The sequence below is a fragment of the Pongo abelii genome, chromosome 17 (assembly GCF_028885655.2).
Source record: "Pongo abelii isolate AG06213 chromosome 17, NHGRI_mPonAbe1-v2.0_pri, whole genome shotgun sequence".
Taxonomy (NCBI): domain Eukaryota; kingdom Metazoa; phylum Chordata; class Mammalia; order Primates; family Hominidae; genus Pongo; species Pongo abelii.
In genome coordinates, this window is record NC_072002.2 from 49,061,829 (window position 1) to 49,083,954 (window position 22,126).

The window sequence follows — 22,126 nt, forward strand, 5'->3', positions numbered from 1 at the left end:
TGTCTCTATGAAAAAACTTTAAAAAATAAAAATTAGGGCATGATGGTGCATGCCTGTGGTCCCCATTACTCGGGAGGCTGAAGTGGAAGCATAATTTGAGCCCAGGAGGTCAAGGCTGCGGTGAGCTATAATCGCACCTCTGCACTGCAGCCTAGGTGACAGGGTGAGACGCTGTCTCAACAACAGAAAAAAAAAAAAAAAAAGAAAAGAAAGTGTCCACAGTAGTGTTAATGCTTTTTGGCTACAAATATTTTGTCCATGTGCCACAGTCTTATTTTGTACCCTGGTGACTGTTTCTAGCAGTGTGTTTGTGGAGTGGAGGTGATTTGAGGCACAGGCATCATGAATCAGAGGAGCATGATGTGTGTGTGGGTATTTTTATTTGTTCCGTTTACAAACTCTAACTTGGTGGAATTATAATACAAAAATTAACTTTGTATTCTGGTTCTCTGCGCAGGTCCATTTTCTACATAATTGTATTGTATATCACTTTGTCCTTTATATTATGGTAAGAATAACATAACATAATAAAAGGATGTGATATTTTAATTAGGTTAATGTAATTCACTGAGGTACTGGCTTTTGGGGATCATAAAGTTCCCAGGAGCATGCACTTTATTTTCATACCCTTTGGCTAGCTAGCTACTTTTATGTTTCATAATATTTGAACTAGAATAAGCAGGGTATCCTCCCATTCAGGCAGTCCTTGATATGGGTATTGGGGTTGCAATGATTCTTCTATCATGATAGCCAGATATGTGGGCTGATATTTTAATAACTTCAAAATAATCTTTGCTATATTTACCTCTATTAAATTTGTTCATATTAATTAAGCAATCAGAGCTAACTAAATATATTGACACTTAAATTGTTTCAGAGTGTAGCCTAGCTAATTCTCATCAGGAAACTCAAAACTGAAAAGCTTATGTCAATGGTAACTTTATGTCCAAGGATTTCATCACCAACCCTTTGGAGCAGAATAATCCTGGAGCATAGCTGCTACAGTGACTCCTGTGTGAGCCCTCTAGATGTCTTCAAGAATTACTGGGATCCAAAGTACTCAAATTTGAGTTTCTGTTTTATGCTGGCATTTATCAGATATGCAATAAATATTCACTAATATTTATATCTGATATTAGTTAATATATTAGTCAGTACTTATCTGATGTTAGTCAATTTATTAAATATTGAGTAATATCTGATACATAATAAATATTAGTCAAATATTAGTATATAGTAATATGATGAAAAGGCTAAAAGTTGGACCAAAGGTCAGTTAGACTGATGTGGGTTCAAATTTGAGTTATTTAAATTTGAGTTCTTTAAATTTCAGTTCTCTAAGCCTGAGTTTCCTCGTCTACAAAATCAGGATAATAACACCAACTAACTTGAAGATAAAATTAAATAATTAAAATTAGGAATCACAGTAGGCCTCTCTAAAGGATATTTAGGAGCTAGTAGAGCCTAAGGAGGAATAGGGAGGTAGTGCAGCCTGATGGCTAGGAAGTCTTAGGAGAGACTTCTTAAGTACAGATCCTGGTTCTGTGGCTACCTGCAATGTGATCTTGTGAAAGTTTCTTAAGCCTTCTCAGTTGTATTAGTTTCCTCTTGTTGCTCTAACAAATAACTACAAATGTAGTGGCTTAAAACAACACAAATGTATTATCTTACTGTTCTGAGATCCAGAAGTCTGAAGTGGGTCTTACTGTACTAAAATTAGAGTGTTGGCAGGGCTGCGTTCCTTCTAGAAGCTCTAGAGGAGAGCCCATTTCCTTGCCACTGCTAGCTTCTGGAGGCCACCTGCATTCCTCGGTTTGTGGGTCCTGCCTCCATCTTCAAATCCTCTCTCAACCCTTTATGAGGACTCCAATAATTGCATTGGGCGCACCAGGATAATTCAGGTTAATCTCTCCATTTCAAGATCCTTAACCTAATCACATCCACAAAGTCCCTTTTGTCAAGATAACATATTCACAAATTTTGGGGGGGTTAAGATGTGGACATCTCTGATTATCTTCTATTATCTATGTAGATAGATAGATAATAGATAGATTACCTGTCTATTCCCATTATCCTGTCTACTTCATCAGCCTTTGTTTTCCCTTCTTAAAAACAGGGTAATATAGTATGGCCCCTCTCAGAGTTAGGATAAGAAATAAATGAAATACTTCATGTGAAATGCTTAGTACAGAGCCTACTCACAAAGAGGAAGCACTTAATAAATGTTTGTTATTATTGTTATGACATTCAATGAATGAATCTCAGGGTCTCTTCCGGCTATATAACCCAGGCATTCATGCCTCTGCCTCACCAGGACAATGCAGGAGGCCTGGAAGACTGAAAAAGAAGGCGCCTTCCCACCAGCTATTCTTCCTCACTCAAATTCTTGGCAATCACCAAATTAGAGCCATGGCTCTCTTAAGAAACACATTCTCCCAGTCTTCCCTTAATTTCAGAAAAAATTCTCTTCAATGGAAGGGACATAACTAAAAGCCTTATAATTTATAGGAACAGATCCAGAGGCAAGAAATAAGGGCTGCCTCTGTTTCTTCTCTTTCCATTCTGTATTCCTGTCATAGCCAGTCAACCCTGGTCTTGGGGAAAGGAACCGTGGTGCGCAAAATGCCATTGTTTACTGCTGGAGATTTTGCAGCCATAACTTTTGGCTGCTCATACCCCCGCCTGTTTCTTTTCCATGTGGCCTATTTAGTTTTGGCATCTATGTTTATTAAGCCCGTCTACTTGGCTGTGTTTTCATTGTATAACAATCACCAGAGTCCCTACAATGTTGCTTTCTAAGTTTTTTCTAAATATTGCTGTTTTCTAAGTTGTTTTATATTATATCAGCCTAGGATATCCACCACAGAAAGAATTTAAGTGGAGGAAGGAAAAAATAGAATAATATTAATTAATTTAATATTTAGCTATGAATTAATCTCTATTCCACATGTTACTGATAGGTAAAACTAGATAGTAAACTTGTTAAATGTAGGTTCTCTTATGTTCTCATTGTAAATGCATGTTTATTAAAAATCAAAATAGCTCCGTCTGCAACCTAGAATTTTTGATACTTTTTAAAAATATTTTTGGTACAAATAATTTTGCAGAAACATATAGTAGAATCAGTAGCGAGGAAGGGGATTAATAGACATACTCTATCATCTTTTCCTATCCTTCTTGTACTGACTTTGGAACCCTGTGCTCTTAAGTTTTGCTGTTGGTCTTGAATCTGTAGATACACAGTGATGGTCATATTGACATCCTCCCACCCACCCATCTTAGCCCTCATCTGCCGTTGACCCTCTCATCTTCCTTATCTCAAAAGATGCTTTCCTCGTGTGGCCTCTGGAGAGTATCATCCAGAGCTAGACTCCTCAGAAAGCACACAAGAGCCATTATTATTTCCTTTTCCCAGTGAATCAAAATTGCCACCTCTTCACTATGTTTATCTCGAGGAGGTATGAAGAAGAAAGCAACCAAATTAAATATACTAACTCTGATTTTCCCAAGGAAATTTGCTTTATTAAGGACATAAAATAAACTTCCCATGGTGAAATTTCAAGATACATCTCAATGACACATAGTAAATGAGAGGTTTCATGTTAAAGAGAATTTTCTAGTTTCACTAAAGATCACCCCAAAATGGCAACCCCCTCCATCCTCACTGATTCATTCAAGAATCTTCATGCCTATGCAAAAGCAGCTCTGTGCTCTGAGTATACAGTGATATAAAGCACCATGCCACTGTTGGATTCACACATCACGGATATCATGACTGTTAGGAACTCTCTTGGTATTTCTTTTCCCACTATAATTTCCTGGTCTTTCTTGACCAGGAAAAAAAATATCATGAGGGTTTCTGTCTACCTTGTTGGTTTTAGCTTTCTGTCTAGCTTGTTGGTTTTAGTCACATTCCCTATCACACACATAGAAATGAAGAAGGTGAATAAAGGAACAGAGTTAAGGAAAGGAAAACAAAGAGCAGGGAGGGAAAGTTGGAGCAGAGAATGAGAGAATAAGATGGAAAGAAGAAGAGAGGTGGAAGAAAATGGGAGGAATGCAGAGGAGATAGGCACTTACGGCTCACAGGTCTCTTTCCTTGGCAAAAATGGGCCATTGCACAACCTGTGAACTCCATCCTGCCAAGCTCCCCTCTGGAATTCACTCACACATGTCTTCAGTTATGCTTTAGCCTATGTCCGTGTGTGTCTGTGTGGGCAGTGCCCCACCACCAGTACCCTTGGGAAAAACAGGGCAGTTCCTTTGAGTCTTTTTTCATACAATTCCATTTTGGTCCTCATTAAGAAGCTCAGTGGGATCTGTAGTCAGACATGTCTAGTCTTAAACCTTAAATTGTCCACTTAAGCAAAATCAGCAAAATCTTAGTCTCTGAATCTTGGTTTTCACATTGATAAAATGAGACTAACAATACCAACATTATGGTGTTCTTACAAGAACACAGTGAGAAGGGGCCTGCATAGTACTCGGAACATAGTAAGCTTTTTAAGATGATAATTGCTTTAAATAGTGTCGTGGCTATTACTGTTATTATTTATTATTATTTCTTCTCCCAGAAGTCTGATTTTTTGTCCTATTGCAGAAAACAATATATTCTCCTGCCTCTCCCCTTCCCAACTCTCCAAACTCAGCACTAAAAAGAAAGAAAATGTTAAAGCATACAAGCCTCCTTAGCCTACATCTAGTTCAATGCTACACTTTTACTCTCACTCTCTTTTCCCCAATTCTCCTATGGAAATCATAATTTCAGAAGCCCAGATCACAATTAGCCCATGGCCAGTAGCAGCCCCAGTATTTTTTCTCAGCACATTAGAATTGGACGAGGAAAGATCTGTTTCTTTCTACTACTGTTTCTAAGATCTTCAAAAACAAACAATGATTTAGAGTTTTTTAAGCACCAAGAGTCATGCCAATAATGTTCTAAAACACTTGGGATTTTCAGGATGCGAGTTTCTGCCTGACCATGATTATTGGGTTGTATATCCGGGTACTCTGGTTCCTAGCGCATGAGGAGCGCATCACTGTCTTCTCCCACCATCACTGCTCCACCTTAGCCTTTGCAGGTCGCCAGCAACCTTCTTGCCCTGTCCCCTGGGCAGTTGCTCTGTAGATGTGTCCACTGTAATTGGCTGCTGCCATTTCACTAATAGTTGGCACTCCCCATAAGATAAAACTACCTTTGATTCTTACCAAATCCTGACTTTCTTCTCCTAAACCAGCCTATGCAAGAACTGTAATTCCTTTAGTTGTGTGTGTACATAAACATGAACATTTTGGTGGGGTCCATACCTTCATCAGCTCATTAAAGGGTCTAAAATCTTTAAAATATAGACAGGGCAGCATCACACCACTTAGCCAGCTAAATACCTCCTTGTCCTGTTGCAGCCTCTTTGTTGGGATGCCAAGTTTAGCTCAGTCACTTGAAAAAATTTTGGAATTACACTTTTAAAAGTACTCCAAAATATTTTACTTTTATAAATGTTTATGCATATATACAATATACTCCCCACTTTGATAAAAGGAGTTCAAAAATTCAATTACAAAATTCAAGGTTGTCTTATTGCAAGGTTAATTAAAAAAACAGTCTTCTAATTTGGGGGGGAGAACTTTTCAATTATTTGGGTGTTTTTTTTTTTCATTTATACCTAATCCTGCAGATTCTTTGTTTTTATTTATTTAATATGTAGGAAAAAGAAACAGACATATTTTTATGAATAGTAATGTCCTACACTGAATTGAGAAAGTCCCAAATGATCAGAAGTCAGTCACTTCCTAAAACCCTTTCCCCAAGACTTAAGGACTTGCCTACCGCAGCAGGAGGACAAGAAAGCCTCTCTCTCCAATGTGAGGCTCAGCCATCATTCCCCTATGACAAAGTGGGCCTATGTATATAATATTATTGCTAGTGAGAAATACAGATGCACAGATGTACACAGTCATTCTCCCAAGATACATCATATTGAATAAAACATGATTCTCTGAAAAAAATCTGAGGTCCTGGTACAGTTCTAAAGACAGCAGTACAGCTGACCCCACCTATGATAGTCTCCCCACAGGGACTCTGGAGGTCCTTTTGATCAAGCTCAACCTTTGGCAGGGCTCCCCATTCCCTCTGAGACACTCTAATAACTTTGAACCTCACATGCATGACAGAGTCTGAATTTGGATCATCGTCCTTCCAAAAAGTTCCTTTCTACCCATGCCAATCTGCTCCCAGCCTGGCTCTGCAGTCTTTCCTCATAGTAAGGGGGAGGTGTGGTGTGATACCAGCTGCTATTGAGCAGAAGTACCTAGACTCTTACCAAGCCAAATGACATCAAATGAAACCAAACAAAACCAAATGTCCTTAAGCAACTTGTGCACTCTTACCCAGAACAAGAGGTTTCTTCCTGACTTGAAAGAACCACTAAGAGTAGTTCTTTAGAGAATAAAAATTGTTCTGTCATTTTTTTAATGGCGTTTTTCTGTTTCTTAAAGTTTGCCTCATAAGATACCCATATCAATGTATGTATATGTTTATGTATACTTATATTCCTCTAAAAGAAATAAATATCTTCTCCCTTGGCTCAAAGTAAATTTTAAGGTGGGTCTTAAGTTATAGAAACATATTGCAAAGCAGCGTAAGAATTCCAACCTAATATTGTACAAGCAAGTTCATGTTCAAACTCAACTAGCATCATATTTCCACTCAACCCTAGCCATGTAGCGGATGAACTTAGGGTGCTTTTATTTTTTTTTTAATTTTTTATTTCAATAGTTTTGGGGGCTATAGGTGGTTTTTGGTTACATGGATAAGTTTTTTAGTGATGATTTCTGAGATTTGATGCACCCGTCACCTGAGCAGCAAACACTGTACCCAATATGTAGTCATTTATCCCTCACCTCCCTACCATCCTTCTCCTCTGAGTCCCCAAAGTCCATTATGTCATTCTTATGCCTTTGTATCCTCATAGCTTAGCTCCCACTTATAAGTGTGGATATACGATAATTGATTTTCCATTCCTAAGTTACTTCACTAAGAATGATGGCCTCCAGCTCCATCCATGTTGCTCCAAAATACATTGTTTCATTTTTTTATGGCCAAGTAGTATTCCATGGTGTATATGTATACTACATTTTCTTTATCCAACTCATTGGTTGATGGACACTTAGGTTGGTTCTGTATCTTTGCAATTGCAAATTGTGCTGCAAATTGTGTCTTTTTCATATAATGACTTCTTTTCCTTTGGGGATTGCTGGATCAAATGATAGTTCTACTTTTACTTCTTTAAGGGATCTCCATAGTGTTTTCCATAGTAGTTGTACCAGTTTACATTCCCAGCAGCAGTGTAAAATTGTTCCCTTTCACCACATCCACACCAATGTCTATTATTTTTTTGACATTTTAATTATGGCCATTCTTGCAGAAGTAAGGTGGTATCTCATTATGGTTTTCATTTGCATTTCCCTGATAATTAGTGATTGAGCATTCTTTCATATGTTTGTTGGCCATTTGTATATCTTCTTTTGAGAATTGTCTATTCATGTTCTTTGCCTACTTTTTGATGGGATTAGTTGTTATTTTCTTGCTGATTTGTTTGAGATTCTTGTAGATTCTGGATATTAGTCCTTTGTCAGATGCATAGTTTGAGAAGATTTTCTCTTACTATGTGAGTTTTCTGTTTATTCTGCTGATTATTTCTTTTGCTGTGCAGAAGCTTTCTAGTTTAATTAGGCCTCATTTATTTATTTTTGTTTTTGTTGCATTTGCTTTTGGGCCTTAATTATAAATTATTTGTCTAGGTTAATGTCTAGAAGAGTTTTTCCAATGTTATCTTCTAGAATTTTTATGGTTTCAGGTCTTAGAGATAAGTCTTTGATCCATATTGAGTTGATTTTTTAATAAGGTGAGAGATGAGAATCCAGTTTCATTCTTCTACATGTGGCTTGCCAGTTTTTCCAACACCACTTATTAAATAGAGTGTCCTTTCCCTAATTTGTTTTGTATGCTTTGTTGAAGATCAGTTGGCTATAAGTATTTGGCTTCATTTCTGAGTTCTATATTCTGTTCCTGTGGGCTACACACTTATTTTTATACCAGTAACATACTGTTTTGGTAATGATAGTTTTGTAGTTTAATTTGAGGTCGGGTAATGTGATACCTCCATTTGTTTTTTTTTTGCTTAATATTGCTTTGGCTATGTGGGCTCTTTTTTGGTTCCATGTGAAGTTTAGGATTTATTTTCTAGTTATGCAAGGAACAATGATGGTATTTTGATGGAAATTGCATTGAATCTGTAGATTTCTTTGGGCACAGTGGTCATTTTCACAATATTGATTCTGCCCATCCATGAGCATGAGGTGTGTTTCTATTTGTTTGTGTCATCTGTGAATTCTTTCAGCAGTGTTTTGTAGTTTTCCTTGTAGATTTTTTTATTTCTTTGGTTTAGTATATCCATAAGTATTTTATTTTGTTTTATTTTATTTTATTTGCAGCTGTTGTAAGAGGGATTGAGTTCTGGATTTGGTTCTCAGCTTGGTCATTGTTGGTGTATATCAATGCTACTGATTTGTGTACATTGATTTTGCATCCTAAGACCTTACTGAATTTATTTATCAGATCTAGGAGCTTTTTGTTTTTTGTTTGTTTGTTTGTTTTCTAGGAGCTTTTTGGACTAGTCTTTAGGGCCTCCTAGGTGTGCAGTCACATCATCAGTGAAGAGCAACAGTTTGATTTCTTCTTTTCCAATTTGTATGCTCTTTATTTGCTTCTCTTGTCTGACTGCTCTGGCCAGGACTTCCAGTACCATATTGAATAGAAGTGGTGAAAGTGGGCATCCTTTGTTTAGTTTCAGTTCTCAGGGGGAATGCTTTTAACTTTCCCCCATTCAGGAAGCTCTTAGTATAAATGCTCAGGTCCAACTCCAGATTCAGTAGGTCCAGGTATTTGCATTTTTGATTAGGTCTCCAGGCTAGTGTGAGAGGCAGTCATAGCCGAGAACTACTATACTGGACACTTGATAAGGGAAACCAAATCCCGGATAACCCATCTAGCTGGTTGCTGCACTAAAGTAGTGAGCTCATGCACCAGTCTCCAAAAAAAACAATAATGATAATAATAAATAAGATACCAGTTCCAAGAGTAGAAGATGATATTCAAAGTAAAAGACAAAGTCAGAAACTCATTATAACCTTGTATTTTAGTAACAGTATTTTTGTACTGTCATGGGCTCATATGGATAAAGGACTAGGAAGTAAAAGCAAATGCAATTATATTTTGCCTCAGGAAAGAGCTCTGAATACTTTTTTATTATATTGCCAAAGATTAGGACTAGAATGTAAATTTGAGAAAGTAATATCAAAGGCCTTCCTCATTAACAGAAATGGAAACAGGCATTTATATGCCACCAATAAATCAATTAAAGGAGGAAAGGAGCTTGAAATGGCCTTCATTGTGGTTATTAACTTCAGGGAGTGCAGCAGTTGGGGATTGCTGAACCCAGCATTTTCTTTTCATTCACCTGGAGCAAAATGTAGGAAAATAAAGCATGGTAATGCTGTCATCATATTAAACCCAAAGTTTGCTTAAGTGTTTGCTAAAGTGGAGCAAAACAAAGCAGAGCCAGACGTTTCCAAAAACATTGTCCTGCTTTTGTGGATTTTAATCGCGAGACCGTGAATCAGTGTGTGACGTGGTGTTTCTATGTGTCTGGTTTACATAAATCTGGACACTGGGAATTCTTTTAATCTCCCTGATTATTTCCAGTGTAAAAATGTCCTAAAATAGAAGGATTCCATTAAGAAATAATACACAAAGGAACTTCCTGGTGAAGTTTGAGAGAGCTGTGACCCTTCTCCATCCTCCTTTTGGCCTGTTAATCGCCAAGTCCTATTTACTTTCTTCAGTTTACCAATTTCAGAAAATCTTAATTCACATTGAACAGTAGCATCTGGAATAAGATTACTGGTGAATGAAATCTATACTAGCTTAGGGATTTAATAATTAACAGAAAAAAGAGAATTCAATGTCTTGTCATGCCAGAAAATACCTCATGGTTTTCAGGCAGCCACTTTACCTTCCTGAGTCTTAAGTTCCTTAGCTATAACTTGGGAATGTAATATCTTTTTTACTTCCTCACAAAGTTACAGGGAAAAGCATTTTATAATCTTTAATAAGTTATACAAATGTTGGGCACCATTAGTTTCAGCTTCTGCCTTTAAAATTTGTTATATATCGTGCGTAATAGTAATGTGTATTTATTATGGATGGTGTTGGATGAAAGGTGTGCCGTGAAGGAAGTAACTTGAGGATGTGATATTTCAACGTGAATTCATTTCACCATGCCAAAATATAGTTCACATTTCTTCTAACACTCTATGCCCTACCTTTGGATTTATTTTTTATTTCTTGCTGGTTCCCAAACTGCTTTACTGTTATTTCATCCTTCCCCATACATGGGGGCAAAGAGTTGGAGCCATCCCTCTCCAGCAGTGCACCCCTCTTTTAATGACCATTCTGAAGAAGGGTGACTTGATGACTTCACCTCCTACTAATTCATTAATGCCATGGGGCCAAAAGATTATTTCCTAATATGGGAGAGAAAAAGCTAAGGTCCTCTGAGGTCCTCTTGTCTGCCATTCTCTGTGTGGTCTGGTAGTCACGAAGTCCTATCAAATGTGTCTTCTAAATCTCTCTCAAATCAATGCTTTAATGCAACACATGAGTCTCACTCCTGAAGCACAGAAGTATCCAATTCACTGGACTCTTCCCTTAGTCGTGTGTTCCCACGCCTACCCTCCTACCTACCCAGTCTTCCTTCCACTCACCATGCTGGAGTTGTTTCCTAAACCTGAATCTCTATACATCAATTTCCTACTTAAACTTTGGTTGGCATCTAGCGTCGATTGGAAAGCCCTTTATTGTCTAAACATGACAAGGATGGCTTTCCAGATTTGATGCCTGTTAATCTCTGAAGTGTCTCCACTCACACTTGCACCCAGCAATACTGAGCAACTGCCTGTTCCCAAATGCACCTTACCTGTTTTAAAGCTCCCTGCTTTTCTTCACAATTCTATTTGCCCTTCCTCCACTCTTTTTCATCTGAAAAATTCCCATTTATCCTTTTAAATTCTGTTTCAGAGTCCCTCTTTATTTGATCCTCTTTCAGATCATCCCAGAAATAAACTACTACATCTCACAGTACATATTTTAATTATGGTACATACTACTCCAAATTTTAATTATTTGTTAGAAAAATTTGTTTCCCCTTTCAAAGTTGTGAGCTTCTTGAAGACAAGGATCATGTTGTATTAATCTTTGGGTCTCAAGAAACTACCAGTGTGTTTGACAAAGTATAGCTACTTTATAAATATTGCTTAAGTAAATGAATGGATGGATTCTTATAAGTGAAAACAACATATGTCCTGTATAATTTGTGGGACTGAGCTTTAGTAAAGGAAACATCTGACAGGACTCATCACTCATTTATCACTGTTAGTTCTTTTCACCCTTTTGACATTTATATAATCTTCTTGTAAAATCTAAGGTTGTAAGCATCTTATGTACATGAAGGAGCAACAAAAACTGACCAAATTGGGCTCATCGGTGAGCCACGTGCCCTGTGGCACACATTAGTGTCATCACAGATGGGTTATTTTCCCCTTCACCTCCTCCATATGACTGTGGGCAGCTGTTGTTATACTGAAATTCATGAAAAGCAGAGCTCCTTGTCAATTTCCCTCATTTCAGAAACAAAACTGCTCTCTCTAAAAGCACCTGCTCCTTTCCCTACAGAATGACATGCTCTTCTCTCTTTTGAAGGCAGTGAGAATGTAGTCAGGCATTGTGTGTTTCAGATCCCATTGATCAGAGTTAAATTGGAAACCAAGGAGCCCACAGTGGTGTTCCCTGCCTGTTGAACTCATGAGCTTACTTTGTCCAAGAGTCCCTCTATTGAATCAGTGTAAAGTGTAATCTAGCAGAGCTCCCGTTTTTACTATTATGACTATGATCAATGGGTAATAGGTGAGTATTCTCAATTTTATCTGACTACACTACTTTCCAGAAAACTCTGGGGATAAAATGAGAAGTGTGTTATTTTTCTCTTATATTTATAATTATATTCTATGCCTTCTATTATTTCATACCACAGAGATTTTTCTATCTCTTTCAAGGTACACATTTGACCTAGAAGTGAGAATTAATACCTATTGTGTAACTGATGATGATTCTTTTACAAGTTAATTAATCAAAAAAACATGAGGAATAGAACAAAAGTTGACATCAGTGTACTTTGCATCTTTTTCAACTTCTTCATAGACTTGATTTTGCTTTAAACTGTATGGTCCTAGATTATAAGCAATGTAAATTAGTTTCTGTCATTTCAGATAATTAGTCTCTGAAACTAGTACAGTTTGAATTTCACACTTCTGTAAGTCAGATTAGGGAAATAAAATTGAAAGTTCATTTCATGGAAACCAAACTTAGCTTGTTTTGCTGTTTTCTCTCTTTCCTCTTTTTTTTTTCTCTTTCATTCATTTATTCAATAAATACTAGCTGGCCATATCATTTGTTGGTTGGACTTTGCTGGGCACTGTGAATAATTAAGATATATGAGGTTAGTGCTCTCAAAACCTTACGGAGATACAGACAAAAAGTTAAATAGGAATAGAGTTGTCACAACACCGCAAAACAAGTAGTACAAGCAGCAAGGCCTGCAAGTTCAGATGCCAGTCTTTACCTCTGATATTTTCTATCAAAGCTCCCTAGACTACCATCCTTTGTGATTTATTTTTAATCATTCTTTTCATCTAGTTCTAACACACAGATCCAGGAACACATCACTTGTTCTATCCTCTATCTCTCTTATTGCCTCAAGTCTACTTCTGAGCCCTTGAAATAAAAATTGGAAGCTATATTCGTACTATTTTGTGAAAGTCAGTATTATCTACCCACTTCTTCTGAAATAAAGGAGATGAGGTTATATGAATTAGGAAGGGAGTGTTTTTTTCTAGATTTATATATCAACTTTACCTGCGTATATGAAATCTTATAAAAAGAAAGTATTTGACCATGTTCAGCAACAAATTGTTACCAAATTGATGAAGCTTCATTAGTAACTCTACTCCTTTCCAATAGTTATTTCGGATAGTCCCTGGTATATTATCTAACCCATTGTGAATGTGTACACACTCTTCCCTTGACTCCATAAACCAAAGCTACTCTACGTCCTTCCCTCCCTTCCTGGCAATGGGCAAATAGTTCTTCACCCATAAAAGCATCTGGTCAGGCTACTGCACCAATTTGATAAACATCACTTTTACCACCAATTTTTTTTTTTAATTTTACCCTCAGGTGAGTCATTTTATACACAGCTCATTACCTTTTGAGCAGTCTTCTGCTGTAATTTTGTTAAATTTATCCTCAGGAAATCAACCCCTCTCATGTTCACATCTTTCTTTCCACTTCTATGGCTATAATTACCTCATTGTGTCTTAATTGCTTTTATGCTTCTGTATCTCTACCACTACAGTATAAGCACCTTGAGGACAAGCACTGTGGCTTGATCACTGTAGTGCACTCAGAGGACAGCGTGGTCCTGGCTTGATCACTGTGACGCACTCATGGGACAGTGTGATCCTGGCTTGATCACTGTGGGGCACTCAAAGTGTAGTAGGGTTCCTGGAGTATGAAAGGCACTCAATAAAGGCTTGTTTTGTTTTCATTCATTTATTTTTAATTGGCAGATAATTATTGTGTATATTTATGGGGTACAATGTAATGTGTTGATCCGTGTATACGTTGTAGGAAGAGTCAGTCAAGCTAATTAATATATCCATCACCTCAACAGCTTATTTTTTGTGGTTAACATGCTGTTTGTTGAGTGAGTGCTCAGAATTGAAAGGCATTGTGTGCTGTGGAGGGGCAGAGGACAGGCACCAAACCCAGGCAGTTGTAGAAAGTTGGGGAAGATTTCAGAGGAAGATAGACAAACTGAGATTTGAAGGGTGACCGCAAGTTAGCTTGGCATAGGGAGAGGACAATCCTGTCAAAAAAGAGTGTGGACAAAGTCCTAGATTTGAGAAAGAGCAGGGGCCATAGGCACAGGCAAAAAACCCATGCAGCTACACCTTTTGTTAACTATGCCAGAGAATCAAGGCAGAAGTCAGTGTGGTAGACATACATGTGCATCTATATATGTGCACATGAGAGGAAACTTTGGTTTTTGAAAGTTTAATTAGATGTAATAAAAAGTCAAATCCATCAGCCTCTAAAACTCTTAACATTTAGCCCAAAGCCCTCTACATGATTAAACATATCCATTAACTTTCTCATTATTTTCTTTTTCCTCAAGCTGAAGTTTATTTTTTCTATCATATTTTAATTCTATGTTTTAACTGTTGGCATTTTAGTAGTGTATTTTAAATAGTTCCACTGCAGACAATAGTATGGTTAAGGAAAGATATTTGAATCTAACCACCTTGCATGAAGTCGTTATATACAGGAACTGTTGCAAGTTCCAAACACTCAACTTAGAAATGAACATTTAGAAAATTACCTGTTTATAAATTGAGATTTTGAGTGCATAAGGGACAACTGGCAACAGGATGAGATGGAAGCCATACTGGTCTTAGAGTCCAAACGTCTGCATCCTTCATTCAGCAAGTCCATCAGACTCTTGGTTTCATCATCTGTTGAATGGGATCCACAATATATGTTCTCCAGTCATGTTATTCTTAAAATTGAAAGAGAAACTGAATGGGAAACGAGTCACCTAACAGATGGCAGATCGCTGTATTTAGTTATAGCACAAGGTCATTTGCTACAGTAGTTATTTTTATGTTAGACAATAAAAATTTTATACCCCCTCCAACAACTGCAACAATAATATATATGGAAAAATATGTGCAGCAATTTAGGTTAGTAAAACTAAAGCTGCACTTTTTAAAACAAACAGTTTTAAATAGGTTTTCTATGTGTTTATGTCACAAGTACAGCAAGTACGTTTACAGAGAAATGGCTTCTTGCCTCAATAGCGTGAGGATAATATGCATTGTAATTATTTTGTCTCATAGAATGATTGAAGATAGTGGGAAAAGAGGAAATACCATGGCAGAAAGAAGACAGCTGTTTGCAGAGATGAGTAAGTATGGATCTCTTAAGGAACACCCTATAGTTTCCATTGAATACTCATGGAAAGGCTAGAAATAACCACTTATCTTTATGATATTTGTACTTTTCCTTAGGATCCTAAGTTCCTTTCATGAAGTGTACATTTTGGCCTTTTTTACTTCTTACTTGGTAAGAGTTCAGTTAGTAATTCATCCTAATGTGTTATTAGACTGTATATTTTATGTAGAAGAAAATATTTATAGATCTATATATTTACATTCACAGATATATGCACATACACAGACAGTTGATAAACACTATTTAGTGTTGACATTAATATAGCCCACTAAACTTTAAAGTCTGTGTTCATCCCCCTGAACTGTCACAGCAGCTGGCATATTGTAGGCACTAGATAAAATTTGTGAAATGAATTATTGACTTTCTTTCCTGCAAAGTGATATCATATGTTTACGTGGAAAGGAGAAGTTAGGCACAATTACTGGACCAAACTATAAACTGTCATTCAGACCTCACGTAGAAGAGGAGAATCTATTCTGCAAACTGGTTTTTTAAAAAATACTAAGGAAAATAAAAGATAAAAGGAGCTTAGAGGTGACCTGCTGCACAAGGGAAAGCAAACTAAGTTACTGACTCCAGTGAAGAATCTATTCAATAAAAGCTATTGGTTTATGTAAGTGCACAGTTGCTGTATAAGTAATTGGTTGGTAGCATCTCCCTTGTAGACAATTTTTCTTATTCATAAAGAAAAAGAACTTGACATTGGGGGAAAACCACACATCTCAAGTTGAATATTATAAAGGAAAAAGCATGGTTCCCTTCATGTCTTTTTATCTCTTCTTCCTGCATACAGAATGAGGATGAGCAGGAGTGAGTGGTAAGCCTTTTTCCCTAAGAAGGCAGTAGACAAAATTAGGTTTCTACTAAAGATTGGAAGTGATTGGCAAGAATGAGGGTCAGAACAAAAAAAGGAAAGTCCCAGATAATAAGATTCATATTTTCCTTTATCATTCCCCAATAATCTGGCAGTACCAAGATAGCATTAGAACTAACAAGGAGGAAAGAAAATTAAAATTGATGTGGGGAATCTCAATCGTGTTCCTTGCTTTTTCCACTTTTAGAGATGTGCTTAGAGTGTTTGGGAGAGTTTCAGCCAGGTCTTCCAATTTCCTAGACCCCATGTGTGGTACTGTGTCTTCACCTGGAATTGTGACCTTTGTGCAGTTACAAATCCAACAGAGCAAGGAGCCTAGTGAGTACCTGTCCATCTAAACAAAATCCAAAGTAGCACAGGTATCCTCCAACAGCACATTCTTATATTAAAAAGACATAAAATTATGTCTTATATTATAAGACATCATGGGACAATGTCTTCTCAGACACAGTAGAAAAAAATTATTTACCATAAAAAGGCAATAAAATCTGGGGAAAAATATTTGAACTTATCATTATAACACTAAAGACTGTATCAGACAGCACTCTGTAAGAACTATAAAAGTATGCTTATTTAATGATTTCGTAAAACCTTCTTTGAGTTTAAGTATCCCAATGCTTTCTGAACCTGATATAGTGCCTGGCTCAGACAAATGCATATGTTACAAATATCTATTGAATTAAAATTGCCCAACTCAAAGAAAGCTCGATATGATTTTTAGAGACATAGAAATAAGACAACTCTAAGTTTTTCTTCAAGTGGCAGAGACTTAGGAAAATCATGCATTCAGTTCCCAAATTATAACTTTATATTTTCATAGAAACATCACAGTGATGTCTTGCAGCTTTATTAGTTCTATGAGTTCATGTGATTAATGGTCAGAATAGATAAACAAGCCAAACAAATATGTATCATTCCTCCCTGGGTGTTCCAACTCAAATGTTGGCAAAAACAGCTAAACATGTCTGACCTTAATAATTCATTAGTTTGAGCAACATGTTTATATCAGCACTAAGTAGGACACATCCACAATAAGTAGGATTCTGCTGAATAAAACAATTGGCTGGTTTCAAAGGGAGCAATTGATTTTGACAGTTAGACTGTCATACAAAAGAGAAAGGTAATATTGAGAATGTGCTAAATGGTTGAAAAATATATGGGTATCCCAGCTGTATCAGCAGCACACCAAAGAAAGGAAAGGAAACTCTTATCAGAGAAGACTGACATCAAGATTCAAAAAGTAACTTCTAGGAATCTGTGCTTTCTAGACAGGGAGCAAAAAAGGACTAGACTTGTAAATCTTCTCATCTAAGTATTATATAGAAATGTTTAAAGAAAAAACAACAAAAGAAAGTGCCAATGAGATTCTTTGCTTTAGAAATTAGAAATGTGAAAGAAAAGTTGTAATGGACAGAGTTAAACAGGCAGGGAAGACTTTTATCCAAGACTATTGCAACAGGGGAGAAAGACTGAATCAACTTCCCTGGAACAAAAGGCAGGAGGTACTTTAAGCACTGGGGAAAAATACTGGAGGACTTCAGGGAGGAGATTGGTCAATGTGTTTAGGCCATCTCTTTGCTAATTGTCACATTTAAAAGTTAGGCTTCTACCCTCCTGATAAGACTTGGAGATAGAGGTGATAAGTCCTTCAATTATTATATTTCAAAGGGCTAGAACCCAGGTTCTTGAGAAAGACATTCCTGGGTTGTAAACTTGGCAAGATATTTACATCTCAAAGGGGCAGAGAAAGAATTCACAATGAAAAGTTTTCTAAAGTAAATGCTGTAAGAAAACAGAGGTCAGAAGCCTAGAGCAAGGAAGAAGTCTATCTAAAGTCAGCCAAGTTGAGGAGGTCTTGGTCTTAGAAAAGGTAAAGAACAGAGAGCAATTGATAAGAAAAATTGTTAAGAAAGTTTGGCAAATTCAGGTGATTGCAGCACATATGTGTTAAACATTCACTCTTAGCTCATTACTATAAGCAGCAGAAGCAGGAAGAAATAGCAAAGAAATGAAATTAAGAGAAGCATAGACTAAAAAACAAACAGAAAAAAATAGCTTTATATAAAAAACTTTGATTTAAGAAATTCTGTATGAGTACAAGTTCTCCCTTAACCAAAAATTCTCTTCACAATAATGCCCTAATTATCAGTTTGCTTAGTACCTTGGATTAAAGCTGCAAAAAAAAAAAAAACCCTCTAGTTAAATATAAACGTCATCCTCACCTTGGCTTTTTCAGCCATAAATAAGTTTAGCAGCTCAAATAAGTTCATCAGACTGACTTTTAACAGAATAAATTGTTTGTTCTTGGAATTAAACTCCCTTCTTTTCTGTTGTTTCACTCTCAGAGCACATTTACTTAGCCTTATATGGTAGTTACTTGTGAACATGTCCACACCACTCAGTGCTGTGAACTCCTTTTTAGGGACAGACCTAGGACATGTTCCTTCAAATCCATTCCCCTTAGATGCTGAATCAATGCTTGTTTAAAACCCGATTGGGCACAGGATGGGTAGGTTTTAATAGAAGGGAAGTGATTGGAAAACACACTTTTAGAACATTGAAGGCTGCCTAACAAGGTAAGGAAGGTCTTGGGGAGAAATGAGAGTGATGCCACCAGCCTGTCAGCAAAGACGGGACTTGAAATCAAAAGGAGGCAAATGAAACTACTCAACAAATATCGTTTTTGGCTTTTGTTTCTGCTTTTGTTTTGAGACACAGTTTCATTCTGTCGCCCAGGCTGGAGTACAGTGGCGTGATCTCGGCTCACTGCAACCTCCCGGTTCAAGTGATTCTTGTGCCTCAGCCTCCTGAGTACCTGGGACTACAGGTGCACCACCACACCTGGCTAATTTTTGTATTTTTAGTAGAGACGCCCTGGGTTTCACCATGTTTGGCCAGGCTGGTCTCAAACTTCTGATCTTAAGTGATCCACCCACCTTGGCCTCTCAAAGTGCTGGAATTACCGCATGAGCCACTGTGCCCGCCCTAAGTACTGTTGAATTATTTGAAGGCAGGCCATCCTTGAGAGTGTTGGCTGAAGTCAGCACATGCACGATTGGAAAGGAACCTAGGGCATGATTTTGAAATCATGTCCTATGATTTCACTATGAGTTTAAGAACACCATGAGTTTAAGAACACCGATCTCAAAAATTCATAAAAATGACACGAATGACCCCACCACCGTAGGTTCATGGATACGGTGACTGTTTTCACTTGCTTCTTCATTTCTCATTCTCCTCAGCCTTTTTAAGATATTAACACCATGGATCGCCGCCCCAGAAATTCTCTCTATCTCATCACCCTAACATAGTCTCCTGCTTTTTCTGTCCCCTCTACTTCTCTTTTTCTGTCTCTTAGTACCCTCTAGACACTGAAGTCAGAGAATTTAAAGATTTCTTCTTGACCAGTTTTCTCCGTATACAATTTGTCTTTCTCTCAAGTCTTTACCTTTATTGCTATGGCCCTTGAGTGTTCAGAGTCCCCCAAAACAACTCCCATTTCTCATGAGCCAGCTTATCCAAAATAGGCAGCACATAAACTAAACTTCCCTTCCAGCCTTGCCTACTTTTGTCAAGTCTTCTGCTAATGAAGCAGCTTGAGGAGGGCTCATTGTCACTCCACTAATAGTGCCCATCACAAAAATACCTATCGTTCCTGCCAAGGCGGCTGCCTTCTAGTGTTCCCAAAGCCTGCAGTCTTTGAACAACTGCCAAGCGGCTGGGCACAGTTCAGAAGTGGGGAGAGCACTCCTATTCCCAAGTTTGTGCCTCATTTTGTCACTAGAATTATAGAATAGCCCTACTTGTGCACAGAGTCTCCTGTTGGCAATCTTGGCCCAGTCGAGCACACTACTACATTTTGTGTGCTTGTTGATAATTTCTGGAATATACTAAAGCTCTAATCCTTATATCCAACTGTCCTGTGGATATCTCACTTGGACATCTTAGAAGCAACTCAAACTCTTTAGCCCAAAACTGTCTTCACCCATCAACAAACCTATTCCTCCCTGTTTGTACCTTACTTAGCTCAATGAGGGATACTCTATTCCACTCAGCTACCTAAGGTAGCAATCATTTTTTACCCCCAAACTGCTTTATCTTCCTCTCAGTATCTCTCTCTCTCCCTCTGTCCTTCTCACACACACACACACACACATACATACAGAGCCAATGATAAAGCGTGGCAGAGTTCAGGCAGCAGGTTCGTCATAGGCTTCATTTTTATTCTGGAAATATATGTTGAGCAAAACTTTTAAATGAATGAGATATTTAAGAATCAAAATGGCTATATGTTAATAGAAGGTTTTATATGAGCTATCAAAATATAGAAGGCAAAACATACAAAAATTGTGTGAAAATATTCAGAGTGCAAAAGCTAAAACCAAAAGTTAGATAAGACTGGTTGGTTGATTTGTTGGTTGATTGGTTGGTTGAATGAACAAATGAATGGGTAGGGAAAAGGTGGAAGGAAAGACGGGAGTGAGAGAGAGGGAAGTAGGGACAGAGGGAGAAGAGAAGAAAGAGAATCTTTTCAAAAAGGGCTGAAGAAAGGAAAAACTGCTGTTGATAACAGTGTAAACAATCTGTGTCTTTGCTGTCATATTTATTACTTCCTTCCAACTATGACATGGGTACAAGAGGCTTGAGGAGACGGTGCAACAGCACTGAGTTGCCTTAAATAAATTTGTTTTAGTTTTTTTATTATGAAAAGTTTCAAATATATGTAGAAGTAGAGAAAATAGTATTTATCTCAACCCTTAATTATGTATGCCATCCCCCACTGTATTAGTATGAAGCAAAACTAAGAAATCACTTAAATGAGTTGAATCTCCAGATTTAAAGAATTATATCCCAGTGATATAATTCAGAAAACAACCACTATCCATTATTTTGAAAAATAATGAAGAGTACATTGAAAAAAAAATGTAATGGGAAAATTCTGTACTTTTTTATTAAAAAGTATAGATTCTTTGGAGTTTAGGGTATGAACTGGTTATAAGTTTCATAACGAAACTTATCTAGATCCTGGCCAAAATATAGTGGTAATTCTAGACATGTCAACATGCTAAATGCAAAGATTGTTCTGCTGATTTTATTTCTTTACTCATTTATTTAAATTCCATCTTTTTAATAAATAAATAAAGTCAGGTAATACACTTTTTAATAAGACTACCAGACTGCTAGATCAGAAAAATACCATCTGATAAAAATTAACCTTAATTTCAGCAAGATATTGACAAAAGCTGTTAGACTGTGCATGTGTTGGGGAATTGTGGACTGGGTCACAATACAGTTAGGTAGATTTATAGGGGATGTCATGACCATGTCTAAAGCCACAACTAATGGGTCTATCAACTTGGAGGAAGGCTTCTAGTAGTATCCTGGAAGGCTCTGTTTGTGGCCCTGTTCTGGTCCTTGGTTTTAATCAATGACTCGAATGAAGACACAGAACTAATCCCAAAGTAGGTTTTTGGGTTTATAAACCTTCAAGAAAAGACCACACATGTAAAACTGGGTTAAGTTCATGGTTTGTTGGGGCAAAGAAAAATACATTTATTTTGACAAGGCAGATAAACAGAGTAAGAGGCTATGTATCATATCTCAGCCCAGCTTCTTCTGGTCCCTTTCTGGATGGATCCTGCAGTTAACACATACATTGATTGTGCACGGTTGTGTGCTGCTATATCTGACACAGTAAATTGTATCGTTCACCACATCCCTTTTAATATTCAGGGCTTACATCATCAGCCAGGAAGAATTTATACAACATTTATAGACGTACAGACCTCTTCCTGATTCTTGAACAAAACACAGGGTTAGTTAAGTCCACACAGTGATAGGACAGGAGAGAGCAGTCAGTGCACTTCAGGCCCAAAGCAGCATCTCCACATCCCTCTTTACTGCATCCTGGAGAAGTGCACCTTTGCCATATTTCCGCAGGACTTCAATCAGAGGAAAGTGCAGAGGTGCCAGGGTTACTGTGCTCAGAGGGTAAGGTCTTGCAGAAACTGAGAAACTTAACTATGTGCCACATCACAAACTTTTTTTCATCTGGAGCTTAAATC

At 37.3% G+C, this 22,126-nt stretch overlaps 1 protein-coding gene across 24 annotated transcripts in view; it reads left to right on the plus strand.

Annotated features, from left to right (window-relative positions):
• Positions 1 to 22,126, plus strand: part of DTNA (dystrobrevin alpha) — a 396,061-nt gene that overhangs the window by 244,751 nt on the left and 129,184 nt on the right. For all 24 annotated transcript variants that reach the window (XM_054537800.2, XM_054537804.2, XM_054537807.2 and 21 more), the window contains one exon: positions 15,073 to 15,140. In XM_054537800.2, the coding sequence (XP_054393775.1) occupies positions 15,074 to 15,140 (67 nt within the window). In that variant the 5' untranslated portion in view covers position 15,073. The remainder of the gene's footprint in view (positions 1 to 15,072; positions 15,141 to 22,126) is intronic.